Source organism: Chaetodon auriga, chromosome 14, assembly GCF_051107435.1.
Source record: "Chaetodon auriga isolate fChaAug3 chromosome 14, fChaAug3.hap1, whole genome shotgun sequence".
Classification (NCBI taxonomy): domain Eukaryota; kingdom Metazoa; phylum Chordata; class Actinopteri; order Chaetodontiformes; family Chaetodontidae; genus Chaetodon; species Chaetodon auriga.
This window is the reverse complement of record NC_135087.1, coordinates 16,517,482-16,542,344: the sequence shown is the minus strand read 5'-3', so window position 1 is coordinate 16,542,344 and position 24,863 is coordinate 16,517,482. Positions and strand designations below refer to the sequence as shown.

General features: G+C 42.5%; 1 protein-coding gene across 2 annotated transcripts; it reads right to left on the bottom strand.

Annotated features, from left to right (window-relative positions):
* Positions 1-210: 210 nt before the first annotated feature.
* Positions 211-23,498, bottom strand: kiz (kizuna centrosomal protein). Of its 2 annotated transcripts, XM_076749603.1 has the most exons (15): positions 23,334-23,498; positions 22,688-22,750; positions 21,991-22,153; positions 20,663-20,731; positions 18,718-19,327; positions 18,310-18,568; positions 15,186-15,305; positions 14,327-14,491; positions 12,999-13,149; positions 10,852-11,008; positions 10,347-10,409; positions 8,881-8,985; positions 8,372-8,441; positions 1,405-1,451; positions 211-522 (listed from the first exon to the last, which is right to left on the bottom strand). In XM_076749603.1, exons 1-15 carry the CDS (start codon positions 23,405-23,407, stop codon positions 419-421), a joined length of 2,220 nt encoding a protein of 739 aa, XP_076605718.1. In that variant the 5' UTR covers positions 23,408-23,498; the 3' UTR covers positions 211-418. The 2 variants fall into 2 exon arrangements, 1 of the variants encoding a protein (XP_076605718.1); XR_013078192.1 differs by lacking the exon at positions 10,852-11,008 and having other exon boundaries at positions 505-522; positions 23,334-23,477.
* Positions 23,499-24,863: the final 1,365 nt, after the last annotated feature.

The window sequence follows — 24,863 nt, the reverse complement described above, 5'->3', positions numbered from 1 at the left end:
GTGGCCATTGTGCTTTGTCATTTCACAGGTGACTCACATCATTACACTCGAGCATGCTGGAGGTAGAGCACTCGGAGATGCTTGCAGCATTCAAAATGCATGATTTTCAGCCTAGTGCAAACAAATCGCTTTAAAAGATCAGTTTAATCTATTTCGAGCTGTTATTATGAGCTGGGAGAGTTGTTCAGATAAAGAGACTGAAGCAGGGTTAACATCAGAGTGTTGGACAACTCTTCACATACTTTACCCAGTGTGAGAGCTGTCAACTTTATTATTTGTTTTTACGATACAGTGTGCATATGATTTACAATGCAGACCACTAAAATAACGGTCAGGGGGTGAATTACTGCGAGCCAAACTGCCTGAAATTTTGCAGTGATATAATGTAGTGCATTTAAAAACTATCTGCAGGGAAATATCAGTCACAGAAGTCATCAATGTCGTCGTTGTTTGTGTTGAAAGGCTGAGGACGTAAGGCTGCTTCAATCTCTGAGTTGCTGTCATCTGATTCTCCCCAGAAAGCTATACAAGAAAAGGTATAGAGAAAAGAAATACAAGAGTACATTACCAGAGCAGAATGTTTTTCTTTCCATGGGTCACATGAAGTGTAACCTTTTACATTGTTGACATAATTTCTTTATCTAGTCAGTTCAACACTCTCTTTACACGCATTCCGGGATTTGAATGCACTGAAGCTACAGCTTACCTTGAATCTGATTTCAGCGTGAAAATCTTAACATCCAACCTTTATACAGTCCAACATGTTAAACTTGGAGTCTTGTTCACGCATGGTAGTAAAATACATCTTGGGTGATCTGATCACAGCTGTACAAACATAATTACAGATGTGAGGTCTGTAGATGAACTGCTAGCAGGCCCAGGGTGCAATTTGCCTCCACTAAAACTAGACACTAATAGAGTGTGTTTTGGTTTTTATAAAGATGATCAGAAATGTCATAAAGAAGGCACCTGCCTGGCTGTCCCCCATTAGAGTCAACGATGCCCATTCTGGGTATTATTTAGAGCAGCTAAAAAAACGTTTCCATGGGCTTTAGTTTAACTTTTGATCAGTGATGTAAGAGCACTGACATTTCCCTAAAACTAGGACTGTATTAGTTATTTATTCTGAGATTAGGTAGAGCTTGCTGACAACATAAATCTAAGCTTTCAGGAACGTCAATTTGGCTTCAAGGTCATTTTTTTTTTCATTTACACATCCTCAAAAGGTATTGCTGCATTTACAGAGAAATTTAATCAAACAGTTGGTGTTCTTGTGAGGCTCCAAAATTACAATAATTTCATACATGTTCACGCATGAACCTCTTTATGGTGATCTGTGTGGTGTAATTAACCTTTTTTGACACTGTCTTTACACGCAATTGAAATGGCTTTGTCTATACTCACCTTTTGACTGTAGAGCAGAATGAGCCTTTGAGTTGGTGTTCTCGTTCCTGGAAACACAAAGACAGTTATTAGCCTTGTAAAGTTATTACCTTAGGCTTTCTCTGAAAAAGAGACCAATTCTCACCAAAAATAGCTAAAAGCTAGGAAAAAGGCAGGCAGACAGTGCAGCAGAGGGAACTTCCTTGACTCCTGTTCTAATTGTGCCAAAAGACTTCCACAAGGCCCTCTTTATTCAAAAATAGTCCAAAGACAGGGTTGCCAGGTTCCCATAGCTCTGGTAATATCGCTATGTAAATGTGTGACCTCCGAAAAGGCTTTGATCTACCTCAATGCATATGCAATAAGGCCCCCCATTCCACTTTTAAAGGCCTCCTCTTTAATTTACATCATCACAGAGCCTATTCAAAACCCCACAATATAGCCTCATCATCTCCCAGGTTAGCATACATATCCATATGGCTTATTTGTTTGGACCTTCTATATCGGAGCTCTGTTGCCGCTTTTCTTGGAAACGGGAAGAAAAAAGATGGCGAGTTTTAAGCAGAAGAGCTGTAGCAAAAAACGGTTGTGTGGCCATGTTCCTCCATCTGCGTCAATTCAAACCCATGACCTCTTTGATTGTCATCCTCTCAATCACCCTCATCTCCTCATCTCTGCCTCAGCCAAGTCTTGGCACATGTGACTGTACATTGAGTATAAGGACCAAATTACTCTGGCTGCGTTCCAATTGCTATCTTCTAAACTATATATTGCTGCTTTGCACCACTCAAGGCAGAATGAGAGAACAAGGATGCACCATCCCATTCGTAACTGTGAACAGATTGCTTTGTGCTAAAAGCAATATACCATACAGCCAGTATAATCACTGGAATATAACCTCCGTAGTCGCACGCTGATAGGACTTCCGACAGGACATTTGGATGATTCTTGCATCTGTTCAGACAGCACATTGAACCTCAGGTGCTTAAAATGCCAGCAAATGTGCCAAAAACAAAAACAAAAAGAAAGTAAAGACACAATGACAGATAATCAGTCAATCTGCCTGCAAACTGAAGGTGCACTGCATGCGAGGGTGTCGTGTTTTGCTGAAACAGATGATTTTGTTTGCCAAAATATGTGTATGTTGGTGAATGCATCATCAAGTCGTGTGATTTTGGTGAAAGGAGAGTAGTACAGATGGTAATTTCATTCTATGTCGCCTATTTTGAGTCCAGGTACTGTTTTTGGTTTCCCCTAGACTATGTTATGTTTCGAAGCAGCACATGTGAGCGTTTTTACTTGCCAGAATCATTACCTGCTGACCATACCAGGCTGGCAGATGGCTGGACCCAAAATGACTCAGATGAAAGAAAACAATATCATCATCAGAATAATCATGTTCTAGTTTTTGAGATTGTACCGCTGGAGGTAAAACTGGACATGTGAACCCAAAGTGCTTCAATATGCACGTAAGGTGTGAGCGCCATTTGGAGTTTTTGGACGGTGTGTATAAAATTAGTTCAGAAGTGACAACAAGATTTTTTTCCTGGCAGCACAGAGGTCATTATAGGTGGACGGATTTTGGATGACACAAAGGATGGATGCTAAGGTGAGGAATACATACATATCTACATTTTTAAAAAATGACATCCGCCAGCTATTCACATTCAGCTTTTTTAAACTGCATAAGAGATAAAGTCCAGACACTGAAGCACAACTGCACTGCGAGGACTGGTGCATCCATTTCCAACTGTTGGGAAACAGATCTCGAGCGGACACTGCAGCAGCAAAAATACAGCAATAATCTATACGATTACTTCCTCTCCTTTGCCACAATAATAGCTGTTACAGAGAGTAAATTAGGCTTTTCTTTTCTTGAACTTCCCCCCTGGGATGGGAATGGTCTATCAGCTGTTCCACTTCAGTGAGGGACAGGACTGATTTCAAGACAGGGCTATTACCATAGAGAGCCCAGCCTGGATCTGACCTCACCAATCTAATATTCCGTTTCCATAAACATTTATGCCAGTTCATCTTCTGCTGAGTTTCCCTTAATTGAGGCAATGATCTGAATATGTAAGACTGGGCTGGCCAGTGTTTTATAAGCTCTGGTAGACAGAGGTGAATATAATGTGTGAAATGATGCAAATTACAGCCATCGTAATGTCCTCTTTTTTCCATTGCCTCGCTCATTCTCTTCCTCTGGCCTTTGCGATTGTTCCATATTGTTGTTTATCTCGTGTTTTAACAGTTACAGTTTGTGTCTGCTATGCATCGCCGAGTCCACAACGACCTTTCAAATTGCATGATGAGTTTTACACACATCACAAAATTGGAGCTTGGAGGGAAATGCTGATATTTTCAGTGCTGTCTGTGCGTCTCCTTAATCAAACCTCTGTCTTGTTTTGTCATTTTGCACCACGGTGGCTTTTCTGAGTTAAAGCTGCTGATTTTGACATCCTTTTCAAATCACATTGCAAAAATACAAGTTATGCTGGCTGGTAATGCAGTGGTACAATCTGCAGACACCACTTACATTCATAAAAAGCAGGACAATCATGTTACCACATATCTCAGGCACAGTGCGTGCACAAAAGGGTGAAATTGTGAAAAAACTGACATGTTTCTTTCTGAATAATACAATAATTACTCATCTTACAGGAATCCAAGGCACTCTGGTACAAGTTAAAAGTCTGTTTGAGACTACTGTCAACATTTTGAGATCCAGTTTGCTTTGTTTGCCCCTGAAAGAAGCATCCTGATTCTGCTTTACCACATCTTTGGCTGGACATATCTTCAGGCTCCTGAACAAATAAACAACAACCACCACTGACAAATTTCTGACCAACACAAGTGAGGTCAGCTGAGACTAACACATTAAACTGTGTTAAGAAAGACCTGCTTACTGTACAGAACACACACTCCAGTTAAAGCAGCACAGAAGTGTAGGAATATAAAAGGTTGCGATGACACATCTGGACTAAGTTGTCACAGCGTTGTCAATATACAATAGCACATGGACAAAAAAAAAAAAAAAATCGTATGGAACACAAGTTCCTTTCAAACTGCAGTTTAAAGTGATTCCCAAGACTAGAATATGTGTCTTGGAGCCACTGAACAATCACATTCGGGAATGTTGAGGGCTGTCGAAGGAAATAATGCTTACCAAGCATTTAATACTGCCTTGCAGACACAGATAGCTCGAAAACTGCTTTTATTTACCCTGGCTTTTTTTTTTTAAGCTCCTGCCACCCACACACAAATGCTAATAGCACAATAGCACTTTTGCACAGCGGTGCTTGTCTAAAGGTAAAGGGAGACCCATCACCTCATCATTCCCATCAACTCCTACTCCCATCCCAGCTATGACCCCGCAGAAACATTGTTTCGGCTCCGTTTAGATGTACTCTAACAGGCCTGAATGGTAGCAGGATATAGCCCTCAGTAGGGGGCAAACAGTGAGAGGCAACTGTGAGTGCACTGTGAGTGGGCACTCTCTAACGTGTGAGTGCTCTCTGCTGGCAATGAGTAAGTACTGCAGCTCAGAGGAAGAGGTATTGGGCCAATGATTTCAACACAGCGCGCTCTCTTCCTGACTGGTGGCAGTCCAGTCGAGACGGTCATTGAAAGGGATGGCTGAAGGACACACCATTGATCTCATGTCACCTCTTCTTGCACATCATGAGCTAAGGTTTTTAAATGTGGAGGAAATAAAGTTACAAATTAAGGCAATGCAACATAACACCATCAGAAATGACAGCTTAATAAATTAGCACAGACTTCAAACATTATATCCATTGTTTATCTTTTTGGCCTCTACGAGCCACAATCAGCTTAAAGCAGTCACGACTAACAAATTTGAGGAAAGTGATTTTTGCAAAAGGCACAGAAAGTGTCTGAAAGCCAACTTAATCCTTTATGGAGTAATCAGGCATTCCTGACTGGTCTGAGGCAGCCAATGTAGGACAGTGACCTCCTCTGGTTGGAGCCTCTAAATGCTGGCTTCCTCGACAGTCACTGTCTTGTTTGTCAAGTTATGGCCTGGATGTTATCTGATTCTTTAATCTAAACTAATGGAACAGACCAAGTTATATATTGTCATGTAAAAGAAATCAATGACAAATTTATTGTCTGTTTCTGGGAGGATATGTTGTCCCTCCGACATATTCCCAGATGTACAGATTCAACGCTGCCACGTGCCTGACCATGCATCTGCTTCCTTATGTCTTACAGTGCATATGATTATATAGACACTTAAAGTGTTTTCATGGATTTTAGAACAGGAAATCCTCCATCTTTCACTACTTCTTTGTCTGGTACTGTCTGTCTCTCTGTCTCCCTCTATCTCCCGCTCTTCTTTTTCTGCGCCCCCTCCCCTCCAGTCCCTTTTCTCACCCCTCCATCCCTCCTCCCAGTGAGCTGTCAGAGATCCACACACATCGCCTCCCCATGAGAGAGGGAGAGAGAGAGAGCTTCTGATTTTGACACTCTGAGTGATTTGAGGTCGAATGCTTGAGCACATCCTGTTGTCCAAGGCAAAGCTGTAAACCACTAATTGTTGAGTCAAGGTTTTTGTCAAGCAGGCACTAGGCACAACAATCATCACACCAGCTGATGGTTGGAGTATTTTGTGTGTGTGTGTGCGAGTGTGTGTGTGTGTCTGTGCACATGTGTTCAAGCATTTTTTAGGATCAAAAACAGGGGAGGGGGGATGAAAAGGTATTAACAAACCCAAAATAAAAATAAGAAAGGAGTGGCATCTGAAATGCCTACAGTAGAAAGGAGCACAATGATTCTTTGCACGAGAGGAAGCAGTGGCATGCACTCGCATACAAAGGGGAACAAGTGGTCTTTACATGGAGTGCAGCTGCTTATTAAGACTCACTCCTTCGTGCATTATTCCTTTCATCCCCACTCAACCACAAAGTGATTTTACTTTGCCACTCACAAAGACAGCAAAAGATTTCTAATAGACAAATCAGTCGCTTCCCCACGAGTTATAATACAATAAACAGCACATTCTATGAAAGTATCTGACTGAAAAACACTGTGTGGGAGAGAGCAAGGAAGAGAGAGAGAGAGAGAGAGAAAAAAGAATATGAAAGACCTCAATTCTCTCCAACGCCATAATAGTGAAATGAGCACATATAAATGTGTTAAGAGTATCTCTTTGCATCTTGTATAGACTGCATGTATTTAATCTGTAAAGCTTATTAAGGCCCTAGTCATTGCTATGCAAAGCAGCACCCAGTGCTTTTCTCTCGCTTTTCAGCCGAGTGCAGTGTTTGGCCAATAGGACTGGCCCCCCGCCTCTCATTCTGCATTCATAACATGCAACATTTGCACAATGTATCTCTCAAAGGCCCTGAATAGAAGGCCTTAATACTCATGTAAACAACTGCAAACCAATTACTTAATGAATCGGGCCCACACATAATGAGGAGCCTCACAAAGGGCTATAAATGCATTTTTTGCACCAAAGCCTCTGCTTTAAACTACAATCCCTCTGCTGTAGTCTAGGCTTAACTGGCAAATCATAATTATTGTCTAAGACAACAGAGAGGAAGCCATTTTTGTATTTTGAGTCCAGCTCCATCCTCCTTTTGATGTCACTCATCAGCTCGCTGACAAAATAAAGCAAATAATTAACAAGTAGGACAGAGAAAGGGGAGGGCGGGTGGGGGCGCAGGAAGACGGAGAGGAAGAGGGGCAAAGAGATGGAGAAAGGGCAAGAGAGCGAGAGAGAGTGAGACACAGAGAGAAAGGAGAGAAGCAGGGTAAGAGCATGCTGCAGTGTTATGCTTCTGCTTAAGTGCAGGGCTTCTAGACCACTTGTGGAAGCAATAAAGCGCAAGAAGTGACTGTGGTAAGTGGAATGCTTAAATCTAAGCGTCCAGGAGAAGCAAAGAAAAGATGGGAAATCACTGGATGACCAAAGAAAGCATGATGGTCACTAGTAGCTCTTGCCGCTGCTTCCCTCCAAACCCTAGTGGGATTAGACCGTAGATCAGACACACACAGCTCATTTGTACAGTTTTTCCTTGTGTACACAACTTGTGTCTCATCACTGCTCACTGCATTTTTTTGTTCTGTAAATTTTGTTTAATCACACATATTGCGGGCTTCCCATGCACATTAATGACAGGGAGACAGGCACCATCTGAGAGGGTCTGGGCCCGAAAATTGGCTCATGTTTATTAAAGAGGGTGGTCACTGGGGCTGGCAGTGGCAGACATCAGCAGCTATGAGGACCACAATAGAGCCAGCCCATTAGGCCCTTCCCCGGGCTAATAGGCAGACTGGGAGCGTCTGCTTGCCAGGCCAGGGAGACAGAGACTTCAGCCCTTGTGTCAGCGTGGTGCCCAGTAATCACATGAAATCAGAGAAGATTATTCCTCATAACGTTTACCCAGCCATTACTACAGCCCAAATGGGTTCGCAGTGAAGAGGTGCTCTGAGGACCCGACATGCAATTGCAGATTTGATGAAGTCGTGTTGATATTCAAATGCAACCGTGATGGTGTTAGCTTCTACCAAGCTATTTATCATTAGATCTTCTTTTCCAACCCACTTAGGACGCTGATTTGAGCAGCCTAAATGCATTTCAAGGGCGAAAAATGAAAGGACATTTGTCCTTGTCAACACTTGAATCCCCTTCTTGCAAAACAGTTGTCCCTGATTCTCTTCTTGACATGATCTGTTTGCATTCTGACAACAAGCCTTAAGACAGTGATATTATGACTCCAATTTATTTTTCGTGCTGGCTGTTTTGCTTTTGATTTCTAAAACCTGGTTGAACCCCGTGAACAGTGAGCGAAAGGGACTTCAGGGGCCTTTTGTCTTTGTAAGCGAGTTAATGGGTGGTGGCCCCTTGATCTTATGGAAATGAACAGGGAATTATGAGAGTGGCCATGCAAATGTACATCAACCACTTTGGTGTCTGGTGGCCCATTTCCTGTGGCCCGTTGAATAATAACAATGTTCTTACCGAGGGTAAGGGTCTTGATGTGAGGAGCGTTTGGCCCTCCCCAGGTCCTCTTCATGGCCATGATTTATTCCTTAAAAGAGCAAACAGGGCCCGATAAAACCATTTGATTTGGACATCTCAACACAAGCTAATCTACAATGCATATTAATATAGAAACTTAGGGTACAGCTTATGAGCAGCTAAGACGGAGTATCTCAACCTTGTTGTTAGCGTCTCTTAATATGCAGACATGGTCATATGAGAGGACTGGTATTTCTATTTGTTTATACATGTTTTCTTAGGATCCAGTTGCATCCTAAACGTGGCACACCCAAGCTCACACGACGAGTTGAAGCCTATGAGTGCTGAGGTTGTGAGGCAAAAACGGCTGCGAAAACTAACAGCTTTGGGCTTTCTGTATGACTTTCATTTAGCTAGCCTGTGTTGCGAGAACATATGGCCAGTGTTGACCAATGGTTAGGCTCCAGTTGCTCACTACTTGCCTGGTAGAGTGGAGTCGCATCTCTTACCTGAGAGGCCATAGTCGTCGTCCTCCTCCTCCTCCTCCTCCTCTTCAGAACTCTGCAGCCTTTCCTGCATGGCTGATTGTTTAAGTAACTGATATGCTTTGGTCTCTGTTCAGGGACACACACACGCGCACACACACACACACACACACACACACACACACACACACACAGTCATTGTTAAATATTTGCTTAAAACCCAGGTTTCCAACTTTCAGAGGTTTCTGTGTTTGATGAGACAACACGCTTCAGTAGCTAAGTCTTTTGGTCTCACTGCTCAACAGAGTGGCTGAAAACACTGTGCCCAACCAGCTAAACTGTTGATTCTAGCCTACAGTATGTAGCAACAGTTTCCATGAGACAGCAATCAGCATGTCACTCTATCTCAGCATCCCCTACCAGGAAGGCAATGATTGATCTCCCGTTTTAAAAACACTCATAATTACTTTCCGCCGCACTAAAGTAGGTATCATATTTGAAAGGAGTGCAGAGACTGCACCGGCAAAAACCAACAGAACACAAGTGCATAGTAAATGGGCTGTTGTCTCAATGATGCTGCTAAAATACACGTATCAAAACAAAGGACGGAGAGAAATTGTGATCTTGCATGAACAAGTCATAACATTTTTGACCCGGTTTCGTAATAAAAGTACCACTTTTAATCATTTTCTAAAACCCATGCAACATTTCCAGTGCAGGGCAATCTCCAGTGTTATTCCACCCACAGCACTTAATACAGCCATTGCTTTTACATGTAGTCTAAAAACACCCCCAACTAGACATACAGACGTGCATGTCTTGGCAATTACTACCAGTTCCAAGGTCATGGTATTTGATCGTGACATTGATGTCGCTCACCACAGCAAAACCCTTCCCCTGAAAAATCTTTAGTCATGTATTTTTTTTTTTGACTGGTTATGACTCTTTTGATTAAGTGTAGCGATTGGAAACTGGACTCATTTTGCTGGCTGTGCACCTTAGGGATGCAGACACATGAAACACACCGTAGGAAATCTGATAGCCAAGGGTAATATAGGATTGCTTTACATTTCAGAGGTGCAGCTTAGGGCTGAGCACACCAACTGCTTCCAGGATGCCTTCACATCTAGTATTTTTCAAGTCCAGCCTTGCCGGAGCATTGTTTAGAAGATAATGAGAACCGATGACAGATCTCTTGCGCCTCCCACCCTGGCGTCCTGACAATTAAAGCAGCCGCATTATGCCGGACCAGCGAATTATCAATTTTGTCAGAATGCCTCAGACCAGGCTGAAAACATAGCTCGTGTTTTCTCGGAGATAATTAGAGAGAACTAGCACAGCTCTTCAGGTGGGACTTTGACCCTGGATTCACCTTGATCATCCTGCCTCAGCCATTGCGTAAAAGAGCCCATTATTCACTGCAGTGGGAAGAAAACAAACCACAACATAAGGACAGTGTGAATGCTGAGGCACCGGCGATGCCTTTTTACCTCTAATAGGAACACTTTCCACAGGGCTTTCGTCCTGGCTGTCCTCTTCAGTACTTTGTAGTTCTGTAAGAAAGGGAAGCGCATAGTGAGAAGCAGTGGCAGGGAGGAAGGGAGTTTAGGGATAGAAATGGGAATGGGGGGTCTTTCTTCAGCTCTGAATAGAAGGCTGTATGAAAACTGGGCTGTGAGGGATTTATAAAAAAAAAGCTCTATGGTGAAATTGATTTCTTTTGTGAAAGGGTAGTTTTAGTTCTCTGCAGAGGTGGTTTGTAAAAAATAGCAGTAGTCTAACATTTGTTCCAATTAATGGTCTTGTTACATATTACTGGACTTATCTCAGTGTGGACTGTTTGGATGTTTGTGGGAATCTACAGCCAGCCGTGAAAAGACCAAAACAAGTGCTGAAGGCGTCGTTAGAAAATGCAGCCATTCGTCATCCAGATAGCCGATAGTCTAATTGGAATTTCCAATGCTTATTATAATTGTGGCGATAATCTTCAGGAACCTTGGATCTGATGCCTCTGTCCGGGCCGGGCGGGCTTCATGTCACCGTCAGCCAGGAGAGAAGGAGGACCAGGCGAAGAAGACAAGTCACTCTCGTCCTCTGCTGAGGGGCACTCCTCACTGGACCGGGACACAAGTGTCCTCAGCAGCACTTTGGCCTGCGAGCAGCACAAATTAAAACCACACTCTTAATTGTTCCCATTTTGTGAAGGAAGTGTCAAATTGAACTCTCGCCGATTAGGCAAGTCATTTACTTTGGCCATGGCTGCTTGCACAGAGGTACAGCTGCAGTGCGTGTTCAAACGCCAGGAGAAAATAACTTCAAATTCTCTCACTCGTTTAACTAAAAACAGATTATTTCGCACACTTTCGCTCCCGCTCTCCCTCTCAATCACACTTTTTTCTCCCCCTCCTCTCCCTCTCTTCTCATCCATGAGATTAGAGAAGCGCCTTAAAGAATGCAATCACCCCGGCGTTAATGTGCAACACATTCCAGATATCTCCCCTCTTTGCTGAGAGAATTGAGACAAACTGCTCTCTTCCTCCCTCTCCAGCTCATTTTTTATCTCTGGGGAGATGAGGATACACAATTAAGAGGAGCTGTTCGGGGAGATGAGGAGCAGGGAGATGCCACACACCGATTTCCTTTCTCTCCTTTTTCCCTCCCCCATATCAAATCCTGCCATCATCATCTCTCTTTTGTGATCAAAGACTGCCTCTCAGCCTCAGATGGCCATTTGCTACTTTTAATGAGCACTAATATGGCGGGGATGATCAGGAGGATTTTGACAGTGACAAACTTTAAGTACATTGTGAGTTGTTATCAGTAGGTCGCAGTGAACATTGACAATGTGCATGCTTTCATTTTCTGAGAGGGGAAGAGAGGCAAACACATGCCAATCTGAGCTCGCCACTTGGTTTTTGATGCTGCTGCACAATAAAAACTGTCTTGATCCTTGTCCCCGATATCCGTCTTTGTTCTTTTTTTAGATTTAGTCAAATGTACCGTGGGTTGAGGGCTCTCGCAGACCCACTGCATTTTAAATATCAATGAATGCAACTGTTAGCACTTGAATATTCAAAGGGCCTCTTTGAGTGTGTGCATGCGAGCTGCATGCTCCCATTTGTCGGGGTAGCCAGGCTGTGTGGCATTACGTGAATGGAAATTTCTGTTTGCTCTTGTGTGTGGAGAGTAAGCTGTTGTATGCGAGGACAGAGGGGAGAGAGAGGGGAGAGAGAGAGAAATAGATGGAGTAGATGGACGGAGAGTGAGAGAGATAAAGAGAGAAAAAGATTTTCGCTCAGGCTTTTCCTGATGCACTTGGACACAATGATGTAGATGGCAGTGCTTCTCTTCCTTTTGTCAGTTCATGTTTTCAAGAGGCTCTACAGTCTCCCTCTTTGCCTCTCTCATTGCGTCGGGGACACTGGAGCAAGATCTCCAAGCCACAAGAACCTCAACAAGATGCAAAAATTAATAACGCAAAAAACCTTCATGTGTATATGGTCATTCCTGCAGACACAATGGGACGTCTTCAACAAAGGCAGGATTCATGACAAATCTCTTGACATTGTCTTTGGGCTCTAAGTGCGAATATTAATTGTAATTTCTGTCTTTGTTTAATTGAGCATGATCTGCACAGGGTCAATGAGTGGGAAATTTAAAATAATCCCGTCTGTTGTGGAGAAGGTCCAAATGGCTCCCTCTTTCAATCGGACCCAGCTGATGGCTATACTTTTGGCTAATACCAAATTAAAAGCAAGTGTTTCTCAGATGAATACTCCACATGAGATGAAAGAAGCCAAGCAGGGGCTGTAATTTGCGATTAGCGCATGGGTCAGGGTTTCCCTTCTATCTAGGTCAACGTGTGGAGCAATCTGATGAGTAGGCAGTCGGGGCTTGGTTTCAAACACCAGACACAAAGAGGGCACTCCAACTACAGCTCTTTTCTTAAAAAAAAAAAAAGAAAAAACATGCAAAGAAACAAAAACACTTGCCTTTTCGGAAAGAAAAAAAGAAGAAGGCATTTTACTCCTGCGGTCATATGTGTGTGTTTATGTCTGCTCGCTTTCGGGTGTCGGTGAATGCGAGTGTGTGACCTCCCATTCGTGTGTGTGTAGTGGCAGTGCATGTGCCTCCAACGCTACCTGGTGGCTGTAAGTGGCATGGCGCTCCAGCAGCAGCGGTGTGAACAGCTGGACCAGGCGCTCAGTGCTGAGGACACGGCGCTCCTTGAGCAGGAGGGCGTGCTTGAACCAGCGATCCCACAGCCGAGCAGCATCAGGAGGGAGGCTGGCGCTGTGGTGAGGGTGGGGGTGGAATTGGTGGGAGAGACAGAGAGGCTTTCTTATTGAATACAGCATGGGATATCTGCAAATAGTCATAATTATACCCCCTTACACTGAAAGATTCTTTGATTATCAGGAAAATGGACGTAGCTTACAAGGTTGACCATTCTATGAAGACATTTGAATCTGAAGTCTGTCACACTATTTTTGATGAAGAACTCTCAAAAGGCTGCTTGCTAGTCCATCTTAAAACACTTTAAAGGATACAGATCATTTATGAATTCCAGTTAACACTGAATACACGGACACAGCGATAGAGCTCCTGGTTGAAAACTGAATAAAAGGTCAAAGAGCCAATAGGTATCTCCACAGGAAAGAGAAGGACATGTCTTTCGCTGGATTGAGTATATAGCAAGGAAGGTCTCGGTGAAATCAATAGAGTTGTGAAGCAGAGCATGGATTTGGCTCAGAGTATAACTACTCATTATCCAAAGGACTGGAAGTCAGAGATAGGGCATTTTAATTTACTCATGACATTCACCCGTGCAGTGTTACCACACAAGGTGACACCAAAGATGACCTTTACATTTGTGGACAAGGGAGACTGTATCAAATGGTAGCATGCAATATCTCAGCATCAGGTGTAAGTGCGTGCCCCATCCCCCACTGTCTGGTCCAAAAAAAAAAAAAAGAAAAAAGCACAGGAAGCTATCCACTCTTGGGTCTGAAAAGTGGAAATCACCTTTACTGTAAGTCTGTTCACTGTCTCTCTGAAGAGAAAAGAAAAGTCAGCTGACCTGTAGCTTTCAGTGCATTGATATTTGTGCTACTCTGTTATAGCACTTTTCATTATCAGAGTTGCAAATGTCATTGTCTAGACATTACACTGTACGACAAACAAAACTTAATCACACAAACATATGCGGTAGATTTTTTTTTTCTGTTTCCAGCATCTCAGAAGTTGCAGTTTGCTTTAAATGTAACACAGTGGAACAAATGTATATGACCAGTACAGCTTTACACAAATAAAACCTGATTATGCCGCTGTGTCTTTTTACAATCCCGTGATCATAAGTTGCATTAAGCTGAAAAAGCAGAAATAAACTACAGAATTAAAAAAAAAAAAAAAAAAAAACCACTGACATCGGTAATTGGCATTAGATCCACAGAGAAACCAGGAGCCTTACCTGATTTCATTAGGCTCAGTGCTGGACTGGTGAGCACTCACTAGATCCTGTGGTAGCAGGCAGCCCTTTGCTGTGCTCCATGACAACCTCTGAAGCTCATGAAGGATGACTGCTCCACATGCTTCAAGGTCCTCGTCATTCAGGCTTGCTCCACCGTTACAAAGGCTGTCCAATATATAGAGAGCAGTCAGCTATTGCCATGGAGCCCTGGGCTCAAGCTTTGGGTGAGGAGTGCATCCAGCAGCTGCTAACACTTCACACACACACGCAGACGCAGTATAGAATAATCACACACATCAATGCACATACACACTTGCCCACATAATATCACAGCAAGACTAAACATATTACTGAGGGTCATGACACAAGAAGGCCACTCTCTTTGCTGTTGAAGATGCTGTTGACATCATGTACAGCACTCATGTTTGCACAGATGGGGATATGTATGTTCTGGGTTTAAAGAGTGAGAAAGCTTCCTTTTGCCAGACATTTATCCGTACTTTACAACAAGAACTCCAATTAGGCTAAATTAATCATGCTATGAAATATAAAAGGCTTATGAAAAATAAGCCCAGTCTAATGAAACACATTCTTCATCCTCTATCTGCCCGACTCCCAATAACAATTCAACAGGGTGGTTACTAGAACAATCCCATGTGTTTGAAAACCCCTTAGAAATAAAGACGTGAGCATGTCGGTGATGGCACTTCATCCAAAGTGAGAGCCCTTGGCAGAAGGATAATATGTTTTCCTCGCCTGCATGAACTGCTCCGTGATCGTTAAATAAATATACCCAGCATATAGTTCAGACAGGGAGGGATGACATTGTAAAGTTTGAAGAAAGACAGAAAGGGTATACCTGATAATTCTATTGAGTCGTCTCCCATCAACTGAAGAATCCCCATACACACTACTCCGTTCACAATGGAGTCGTCCTTCGATGGTGTCCAGCAGATGAAAGAGCCCTTCCTGGGACAGACTTCACAAAAAAAAAAAAAAAAACATTAATGTAGTGAAAGGAAATAAAAAATGGAGGTTATGTGATCGATAGACATGGCATTTGTTAAAAAAAAAAAAAAAAAGCTCTCTCTCTCTCTATATATATATATATATAGACATATATATATATATAAAGAGTACGCCATTTGATTAAAAAATCTGTGAGTCTTGACAATTGCCTTGAGGTACTCAAGGACCGCTGAAAGAGTCTAATCATTACAGTGTTGCTGCCACAATACAGGACTTCAACGATTTAAAGTGTGAGTGCCACATGTCATGACAGGTCGTCTGAGAAAGCTTGGGGAAAACTGGCATTAAAAACTAGAGCTGCCAATTGTTGCAGAACTTAATGTAATAAAACCTCAAATAAGCTACATATACTGAGATGGCAAAATAAAGATTATTATAAATATATGATTAATATATGATTACACGAAACAACTGTAACATTACCACCAGCCTACATTAAAAAGTGTAAGGACAAGGCTCCCAAAAAGAAAAAAAAGAGGGGCCTCAAGATCATTTCTTTTGGTGGGAGATTTATACTTTAATCTGGTCCGGTGTGAGGCTGCAAAATGAGAAATGGATGCCTAATGCATGTGGATATTGGGAATCCATCTCTTTCTTGAGCAATAAGCTCTGGGTGGGCCTCATTGAATTCTCCCAGAAACCCCAAGCCGAGAGATCCTGAGCCCCCCTACATAAAAGGGGCCAAAAAGAATTTATGACAATCTGTAATGGGCTCCTGGGTTAGGGGTCAGCAAACAATTGCTCCCTCTTTTTTGCAGGTTGTTTCCTGGTAACATCCTGATTAAGCTGGCAGCTTGAATTATATCCATGACATTCTGTAGTGTGCAATCCGTCTGTGCTAAGTCCTCTTCAGTGTGGCTGAAGTAGCATAGGCAAAAGCTCAATCTTTTTTTTCCCTCTCCCTTATCGTCAGCGTGGGCCTTGAAATAGTCATCTTTCTCTTTCCACTTTATTTGTCAATGCTCTTCAAAAAGAGACCTTTAGAGAGGAAATTAGTTGTGTTTTTCTGCAAACCTCTCTCTCTCTCTCATTGTACTGTTGCCAGCTTTCATGTCAAGGTCTCCAACCTCACTTTAGATGCTGCTGTTGTCCCCATGTCAACATCATCAGGAGCGCATTGTTAGCGAGGAGGAAGAGGTCAGCCTCTCTGCAGTGATATTGCTCTACAGTGTACAGTACTGACTCCGGGGTGATTTACCACACGGAATGGCCTCACCGATGAGTGATTGGTGTCAGAAGAATCTCACTGTGCTGGCGCAGGCAGCGAATCCAGCACACACAGGAATGGAAAAATAGATCACAAGCAGTAACAACGCAATGCCAGCCTGAATAAATATGGGACGTGTCCCACCACACTGTGAGCACACACACAATGTGCACATCACTGAGAGTAGAATTTCAAACTGAGGCATGTCTCTAAAAATGCCTGAATAACACCGCAAAACATTTACAGCATTTTTAATATTTGTTAGACGCGAATTGGATTTTTAACGACTGATAATTGAATGACATGCTGTCACCAATCGCGAAGAACCGACATGCAGTTCAGGGACGACATATTTGAGAACAGGACACAGCGAGGCCATTATGTTGAGACTCGAAGAAAAACACCTGGAGGATATTTCAGTCGTATACTCTCACTCACCCCAGCCATGCTGGAGGAGAAATATAATGGGATAATCTAATGAATTGCCCAGGCTTGTTTTTCCTGACTGTGAGCTGAACGGAGGGAGCGATATAAACTCTAACCTTAAGAGAGAGACGGAACGAGAGCGGGAGAGGGAGAGGATAGAGACTGGATGCTCTCGGAGCTTTACATCAAAGCCTCTGGTTTTCTCCTCACACACAGAAGCCCTCCGTGCTAACAATGAAAGCTGCAGCCCCCACCATCGTCTCCCGGCACAGGCTAACTGCAGTTCCTCTTGAGGTCACGCTATAAACAGTGCAACAGACCACACAGAAACACAGTCATGCACAAACAAACATGCTACACTGAGAGAAAAAAATAAAATCCTTCATACTACTTCTCATACATACTGTATAGAGACCGGAATTTTTTTCTTTCTATTTGCAGTAAAATAATTTATTTGTTTTCAATAACACCACTATGTTCATTTGTGCAAGCAGGTACTCCATCTCAAAATAAAGCACGTAATATTAAATAAGCACAATGTGCACAACCCAAGGACAGAACACAAACATGGAGCACTTGGACGAATGCTAGGAATAAGATAAAGAAAGAAATTAGACACCAAATGAAGTTTTCTTCTTCTTCTTTTTCAAGAGCATAAGAGGTCCTGTTCATACAATGCTGCATATTGTAGGGAAAATGCAGAGGCTTTTGGTGAAAACATTCACATGGGATTTTCTGTGGCTCTAAACCCATCCAAAATGATCCTTCAACTCAGAGGCCATCATCACGCTAAGGATTTGTGGCTGTAAGTGCTGTCCACATGCCCACCCTCCAGAACACTCTATGGTGCCACAAATTTCCTCCTCCATTGGGGACTTCCTGAGGTCTCTCAAGCAGAAAATTGCTCTGTTACAGCATTATCTTGGATTATGGCAATATTGTTGGTGACAGGTCCTGAGCTCTCCCTATAAGATGCATCACCGCCACCACCGCAGCTGCCGCTGAGCTACAGAGAGCACGGTGGCATGGACCGTGACTCCCACAATCCTCTCTGTCAGCGACTGATGTGATGCCAGCAAGGACTGTACGGTGTCTTCACCTGCTCATATCATTAACAGCCCTCTGTGGTTCAGCATGGCTATGCCCAACATTCTCCTTTCTCAGCTTGCTTAGCTTTCAATCTTGGAAATAAATACTGACTGCATTGTGCACGTTTTAAGAAGAGCGCGTGCCATAAAGCGACCAAAATGTTCGTGTTTTTCTCCATCGATGCACTTTGACAATTCCAGACGACAAAGTACAGAAGTCATTCATACTGTACCTTTCCAAGGTCACCACTGGGGCCGAGGATTCACAGTTTAACTGTGGTGTGTTTTTGGACCCATCAGAGTGGAGGGATGATTCAGGACTGTGCTGATTGCGATCATCACTCCCTGCTGAAGTGGCATTCCTCTCAGGTGCCACACCCTCTGGTAGATCCTCTTCCAGCTCAGATTGCGTCAGAGATATGGACAGGTCACTGGCACTGCTCTCTGACAACTGCACATCAGAGCTTGGTGTGCTGACACTCTGACGTCTACCTGATTGTAAACACAGTGCAACGTATCACTTGTTAAGGCTCACTTTAAATCTTCAAAGGGGTAAAATAAAGCGTTTTCAACTGTCAATTTCAGTAAAGACAAGAAAAGGAGATATTACAAGGTAATAAGGAAGGAATAGCGTTGCAAACCTGGTGTATCCCGAGCTTCTTTTCCCAAAGTGGTTTGAGGCATCAAATGGCTGAGACCTCTCTCTCCATCTTCCATTATGGGTGGCTGATGAGCCGCCTCACGGGAGCCAGTGTGTTCTGCAGGAGAATTGTTAGCCTTCATAGGGCTACTGCAGCTGGGAGACGGATTCTTCTCAGGTCCCATCAAGGTCACCAAAGGTGACGGTTCTTGTTCATCATCACTTCCAAAAGGCACATTGCCAGCTGTGGCTGTTAAGGCACAGACAGATGGGAGCACCGCCAACGTTCTTTCATGTTTGTCACTCAAATTACAGCCATCGGGGGACTCGTTTGAGCCTGAAATGTCATCTGATAAATGTGCTCGGTTGCTGGCAGTATCCTCTCCGTCAACTCTGAAGTCCTTCAAAAGGCCACTTGGTAGACGTTCGCGGGAGTGCAGGCTGCAATTGGGTGAACGATGCAATGCTTGGTGTGAGTGTACACTTGTGGTGCCAGCTTCAGCGTCAGACCCTCTGGTGGTCTGGCGGCCCATAAAAAGTGGCGATTGTGTAAAATCCTGAGCTGGGTTAGAGAGGGAGCTGTCCTGGTGCTGCCTGTGCTCAGCATCAACCTGTAAATATATGAAAAAAATCAATATGTGAAATATGTTCATTTTTGGCAACAACACCTTCCGTTTCCTCATAAAAATGCCATTTTTCAAGGCATAAATTCAATTGGAAATTCTTAAATTTCTTGTTTTTTTTTAAATTTGAAAGAAACTCAGCTCAAGTATGATAACTACCCACTTTATCATTTTAAATAAGTTTATCTTATTTGTGCCAAGGTCAGAATTCTTTTCACAACATCTTTCAGAAGAATGTCTTGGGATCAGTGTTTTAACTTTTCATCTTATTAGAAATCCTTCAGACAAGTTTTGATTCATGTCTGCAATGTCACCAAGGGGGGAGAGAGTGAAGCAAAAAAGCCTCCCTCCAAACATAATAACAAAAAGCATGGCTTCTGTTTCTTTTCTGATAAGCGTCTTAAATACCAAACAGTTAGCTGCTTAATAACATTCACTGTAAACCATGCAGCCTGCCCAGCAGATCCACAAAGTAGGTAAAAAAAGAGGAAAAGTTAATTTCTTGGCTGAGTGATTCCATCGGTAGCTGCAGGGCAAAGTAGAAAGTGTTTCACTAAAGTAGCAATTGATTCTTCTATCAATCTGCGGCACGCGTGTGCTCTTCCAAGGAATGTATTAAATATGAAAATCATATCCCGTTATCATCTGTCTCCAGCTTTCAGCCCGGTAAGCTTCCCTTAATGAATGCTGCAGCCTGAGGGACATGCACACTGCCAGCCAATGGCTTGTATGCATAATGGAGTGACGGTACCATTTTGCTCATTACAATATCGACAGGCTGACGGGGGTTTTGCACACAGTTACAAGTGACTGCTCTAGACAGCATGCTCCAAGTTATTATGAGATGTCTTAGACATTTCATCTAAAAGAGCTTTAACTGCTTTAAGTGAAGGGAGAAAGCAGCTATGGGCTTGAACTACATCGCTTGTACAGATGCACCAGCTAGGATTAGACACCTGTGCTATTACAGATACACAGTTTAAACGCAGACTCCTCTACAGATTTACGAGGCATAATGTCTACTTTCCTTTGTTGTTCTAAACCTGAAAACACAGCTTGATAGAACTGAGATTTGCATAAACCTTGTAAACATTTCAAAAAAGGAGGATCCAACATAAAAAAAAAAACAAGTATCATTTTTCAACCGTACAAAAATAAGTGTGAACAACACACGCACGTGCACGCACTCCAGAGGTCACACAATACACAGTAGAAGATGTGACATGTATAAAATACATGATGTACAACAATGCTACTTCCAAACACAAATGCTTCTGTTATTATTACAGATTTTCTGTACATTTCTGTACATTTTAGCATTACCTTCGCTGCGTCAGGCTGCATTTTCTTCCTGGCTTCCATAAATCTGGAAATCTTTTTGACAAAGTCAGTCTGTAAGAGATGTAAGGACATAACGATACACAAAGATAAGAGTAGAGATATAGATGGTCAGAATATTTATCTGACATGTGGCACTGTACGCAAACACGAGGCATTGTCTGTTATAATGTTGTGATGGTGGTGCTGAATATTATCTCCGTGTGGTGTAAAAGCAGAAGATACGGAGGCAGAAGTGACAACATCAAGCATCAGTCAATCATAGTAGGTTTTCCCGAGTGAGTGTCCTCTGTGCGACTGCTGACACCCTTTAACATTTATCTGACTGGCCAGACGAACTGCCTTAATCCAAACTCCAATTAAAAAAAAAGCCTAATGGCCTCTCTGAGGGCACTTGGATTAGCTCAAACATGCCACACTTTTTCAAAACAATGACAGTTTATAGAAGCAGACCTTTTAAAAGACAGCTTTCATAATTTCTCATTTGTCCACTCTGGCATTTGAACGTTTTGCACAACCAGTGGCAACAAAAATGAAACGTGCGTGGAATGTCACTTCATTCACTGTCCATTTGAGGGAGGGTGTTTTTCTTTGCCCCAAAAACACCAGGATTAAACCAGAAAAGTGGGGGTGACATTAGACAATGGAAACAAAGAGCAACAGGACAAACCAAAATAACAACAAACATGTAGGACTCATAAAGCATCAAGAGGAAATAAACCAACTGCTTGAGGGGAGAGAATGACTAAACCTCTGGAGCACTTCAGAGTCTCTATATTGGGCAATTAACTCAGCGAGTCATAATTAGCCAATTTTGTTAATTTGATATTAAGCTGTCAAGCACTGTCGTTGAGTTTTAAGTGATAATCTGACTGGCTCATTGTTTTCTCCCTCGTTCATTTGCTTGTCGTGATAAATTGCACAGTTTGAGTGTTTACTATTGTCACATCAAGCAACTGCAAGCAAATATTTCTACTCTGTGTTACAATTGCAGCACGGCATCGAGGCAAATATGGAAGAAGGTGCTTCATCAATACATACACATTCCTTGAAAATTTGCATTTTACTGTAGGTGAGTTTATTGATCTTATTCTGAAGTCAGTACATTTGGTAAGCTGTGAGAACAAGTGCTTTTCTAAATGCAGAAAAAAATGAACTAACAATGATTTAAACTAATAAAATGTTTCAGAAAAAATATCAGCCTCTGTGGAGGAAGCAGCTGTTCAGATTACTTTTACCATAACTCAATAATTACAAAAACGATTCTACTGAACACGTGAAATTGTGCATGTGCGTGCCTGTGTGTGTCATACCTTTTGTTGTTGCAGGGGGCCATGGTCAGGATTATATTCCTTCATGCTAATTTCTATGCACTCCACATCTCTCAGAAGCTCAAGGTTTCTCATTTTCGCTCGTGCTTCCCTGTCACAGATTTCCTTGAGATAACTGCGCAGTTTGGAACACTTTATCTGTGAGCTGAAGGCAGTGGAGAACTATTATTCCAAGAAATATTATCAAGGACCATTGTCAAAAAATAAGAGCTAGACTTTCCACAAGAAAAGGTTAAGCACAATATGTTTTAAATTTAAATCGGATTCTCGACTCTCGTATCAGCCCCAGCTTTCCTGCTTTCACCTGGCATGTTAATATTTATGAGAATCAATTTACAATGAAAACAGGATGCTCCGCTCATATCCAAAGGTGCATTGTGCTTGGAAGACATTTGAATACTAGGGTGATATTCTTTTGTTGAACAAAATATGAATAAATTGACACACACAATAATTAACACAAATGCCAAGACCTACTCTAAGTACTAACATGACTATGCATCCATACAGTATACGGTATAAACAGCATGCATACTAATTAAATGTGTGGTGAATCTAATATTAAACACTGTCTGATATGCAGTGAGGACTTTAATTAAATGTCTCATATATTAAAGTTAGCGCTTGATTTGAAAGTCAGGGGATAAGGACGAGGTAAACGAGGTTAGTCTAGACTTACATTCTTTTGTCAGATCTGGAGTAAGCAAACACTTCCCTCTCCAGCTCCAGCCTCCGCTTCTCCCTGCACACACAAGTCAGAGGAACTGTCACCAACAACGATCACTGCAGCATCTCCGTGATGTGCTAGGGTACTTGGTGGCTGACTTAACGGCAATATTAACGATCCTCATCTATTCACTCATTAACAAAAGCGTGTGGTGCGTATGCTAATTCTGATATAGGTTCAATATGAATTACATGCATATATTTACCTTAACCCGTATGTTGAATGTCTATATACGAATTAGCTCCATGCAAAAAGCACGAACGTTAGCTTCATAGGAACTCAGAGGCTCATATGCCGACGCTAACGTGTCACAGTCATCTCAGGTTAGCTTTCCACTCAGCTAACTTATATTACACCCAAGGACAACCTCAACATAACTATTATGGCTCAATGTAGTGTCCGAAGTAAACGGCGTAATGAACTAGCTAACTGTAAAGCATCTCCATCTACACTGACTGTGCTGGTTAGCTAAGCAGCTAGCTTGTTATTCCTCTGTGCCAAGCGGCAGGAGGAGGCTACCGGGCAGCAGAGATCACAACTCGAGCCCGCGGTCTCCACCAGGCCGTGTTTCCGTTCAAAAAAAGAGGGAAAACCGTACCTTTTATGCATGCTTTGTTGGATCGATGTTATCTTCTCATAATATTGGTCCACGCCGCGAACCATGCCTGCCATTTTCGCTCTATTTGGCGCTACTGCAGAGCCGAGAAGAAGGCGACGAGGAGGAGGAGGAGGCGAAGGGTGGATGGTGTTTACGTTGGTTACCATGAGCACCGCTTCCCAGAAATCCCTGCTCATAAACACAGAGAGCACGTGGTGCGAGTATGTGCGCGAGCTCTCCGTGATATTGCACTTTTGAAAACAAACGTACATGTTAAAATTGTGATGTTTACGATAAAAAATGGTGCTGCTGTCACAGAAGTCCTAATAGGTGTTGGGTAAGAAAACTCTTTAATATTTACTGAAACTCACGGGCCCCGTTTTTATAAACTGGAAAACTAGATAAAGTTTTACCCGTGCTTAAATGCCCTTTTTTGTTTACAGGGGTAAACTAATTTAACACAATATAAAACTAATTAAACGGAGTATTAGTGGTACCTCCAGGATGAAACGGGACCTCATAATTCAGAAAACTCTACCATTTGCTCACCAAAAAAAAAAAAAAAGTCTGTAACCTGACTGGGCTAAATACCAGCCATCAAAAGGATTTCTTTGCTTTCATTTGATAAGCTTCCCTCTCTCTCTATCAGATACAGATTGATGTCCCATTTACTCAGATGGCTGCTGTATCATCTCCTGATCTTGTCTTGCTTTATCAAAGTTCACCACTGACATTTATCATAATGTCATGTTTTCACTGCAGCGGCATGTCATTTTTGTCAAAACGACAACACTACATGTCCTTGCTGGGATTCTGAAATTGACAGCCCCTCCAAATGCAAACCCTAATCAAGCAATTTCCCCAATTCCAGGCCCATCAAATTGCTCTTTAGCGGTTGAACTGGGGAGTTTTGTTGTCCTTTTCTAATGCAAATCTGTCCCATTCAGCATCTCTCTATGAGGCTATTTATTGTGAAATAAATCCCCTTGTTTGCCTCCTGCATGTATAATTGATATTGTTGCCAGGCTTTTTGTTTGTGCTGTGGAGAACTGAAAGGCAGTACTTTGGAGGTGATGAAGAAAACAGGACTTGCACCATCGCTGTTGCAGCTGAGCTCAGATGAGGTTAATGCCAGTGATCAACCTTTGTTGGATGTCATGCCACACATTCATAATTGTTTTCCGCAGATTGTGTTTCATAACATAGACGACATTCATGAGCGCTGTTTAATATACCTGTGTAGCTCTGCCCTACTTTGTGTATCAGGCAAAAAGCTGATGTGCTGGCACCATAAGTGAGATTACATCTAATGTAAAGATGCTTCAATTGAGGTCAAAAGCCTGGACTCAACTTAATGCATGTCGGTGAGCATGATTTCACCTTGAATAGACAAATGCATTGAAAAACTGCAGGGCTCATAAATAACTCTTCCTCCATGCCACGTTCTTATCCACATATCTCTTAAACAGCATTCATTTAAACTCTGCAGTCAAATATCTACAGTATAGTTCCTTCCTATAAAGAAAAAAC

Excerpts from the sequence above, each read along its gene's own strand:
- kiz (XM_076749603.1), bottom strand. The coding sequence starts at position 23,407 with ATGGCAGGCATGGTTCGCGGCGTGGACCAATATTATGAGAAGATAACA. Across the intron at positions 18,569-18,717 it reads AGAAGCTCGGGATACACCAG|GTAGACGTCAGAGTGTCAGC; the intron begins GTTTGCAACGCT and ends GTTTACAATCAG. Across the intron at positions 10,410-10,851 it reads ACAGAGGCATCAGATCCAAG|AACTACAAAGTACTGAAGAG; the intron begins GTTCCTGAAGAT and ends CCTTTCTTACAG.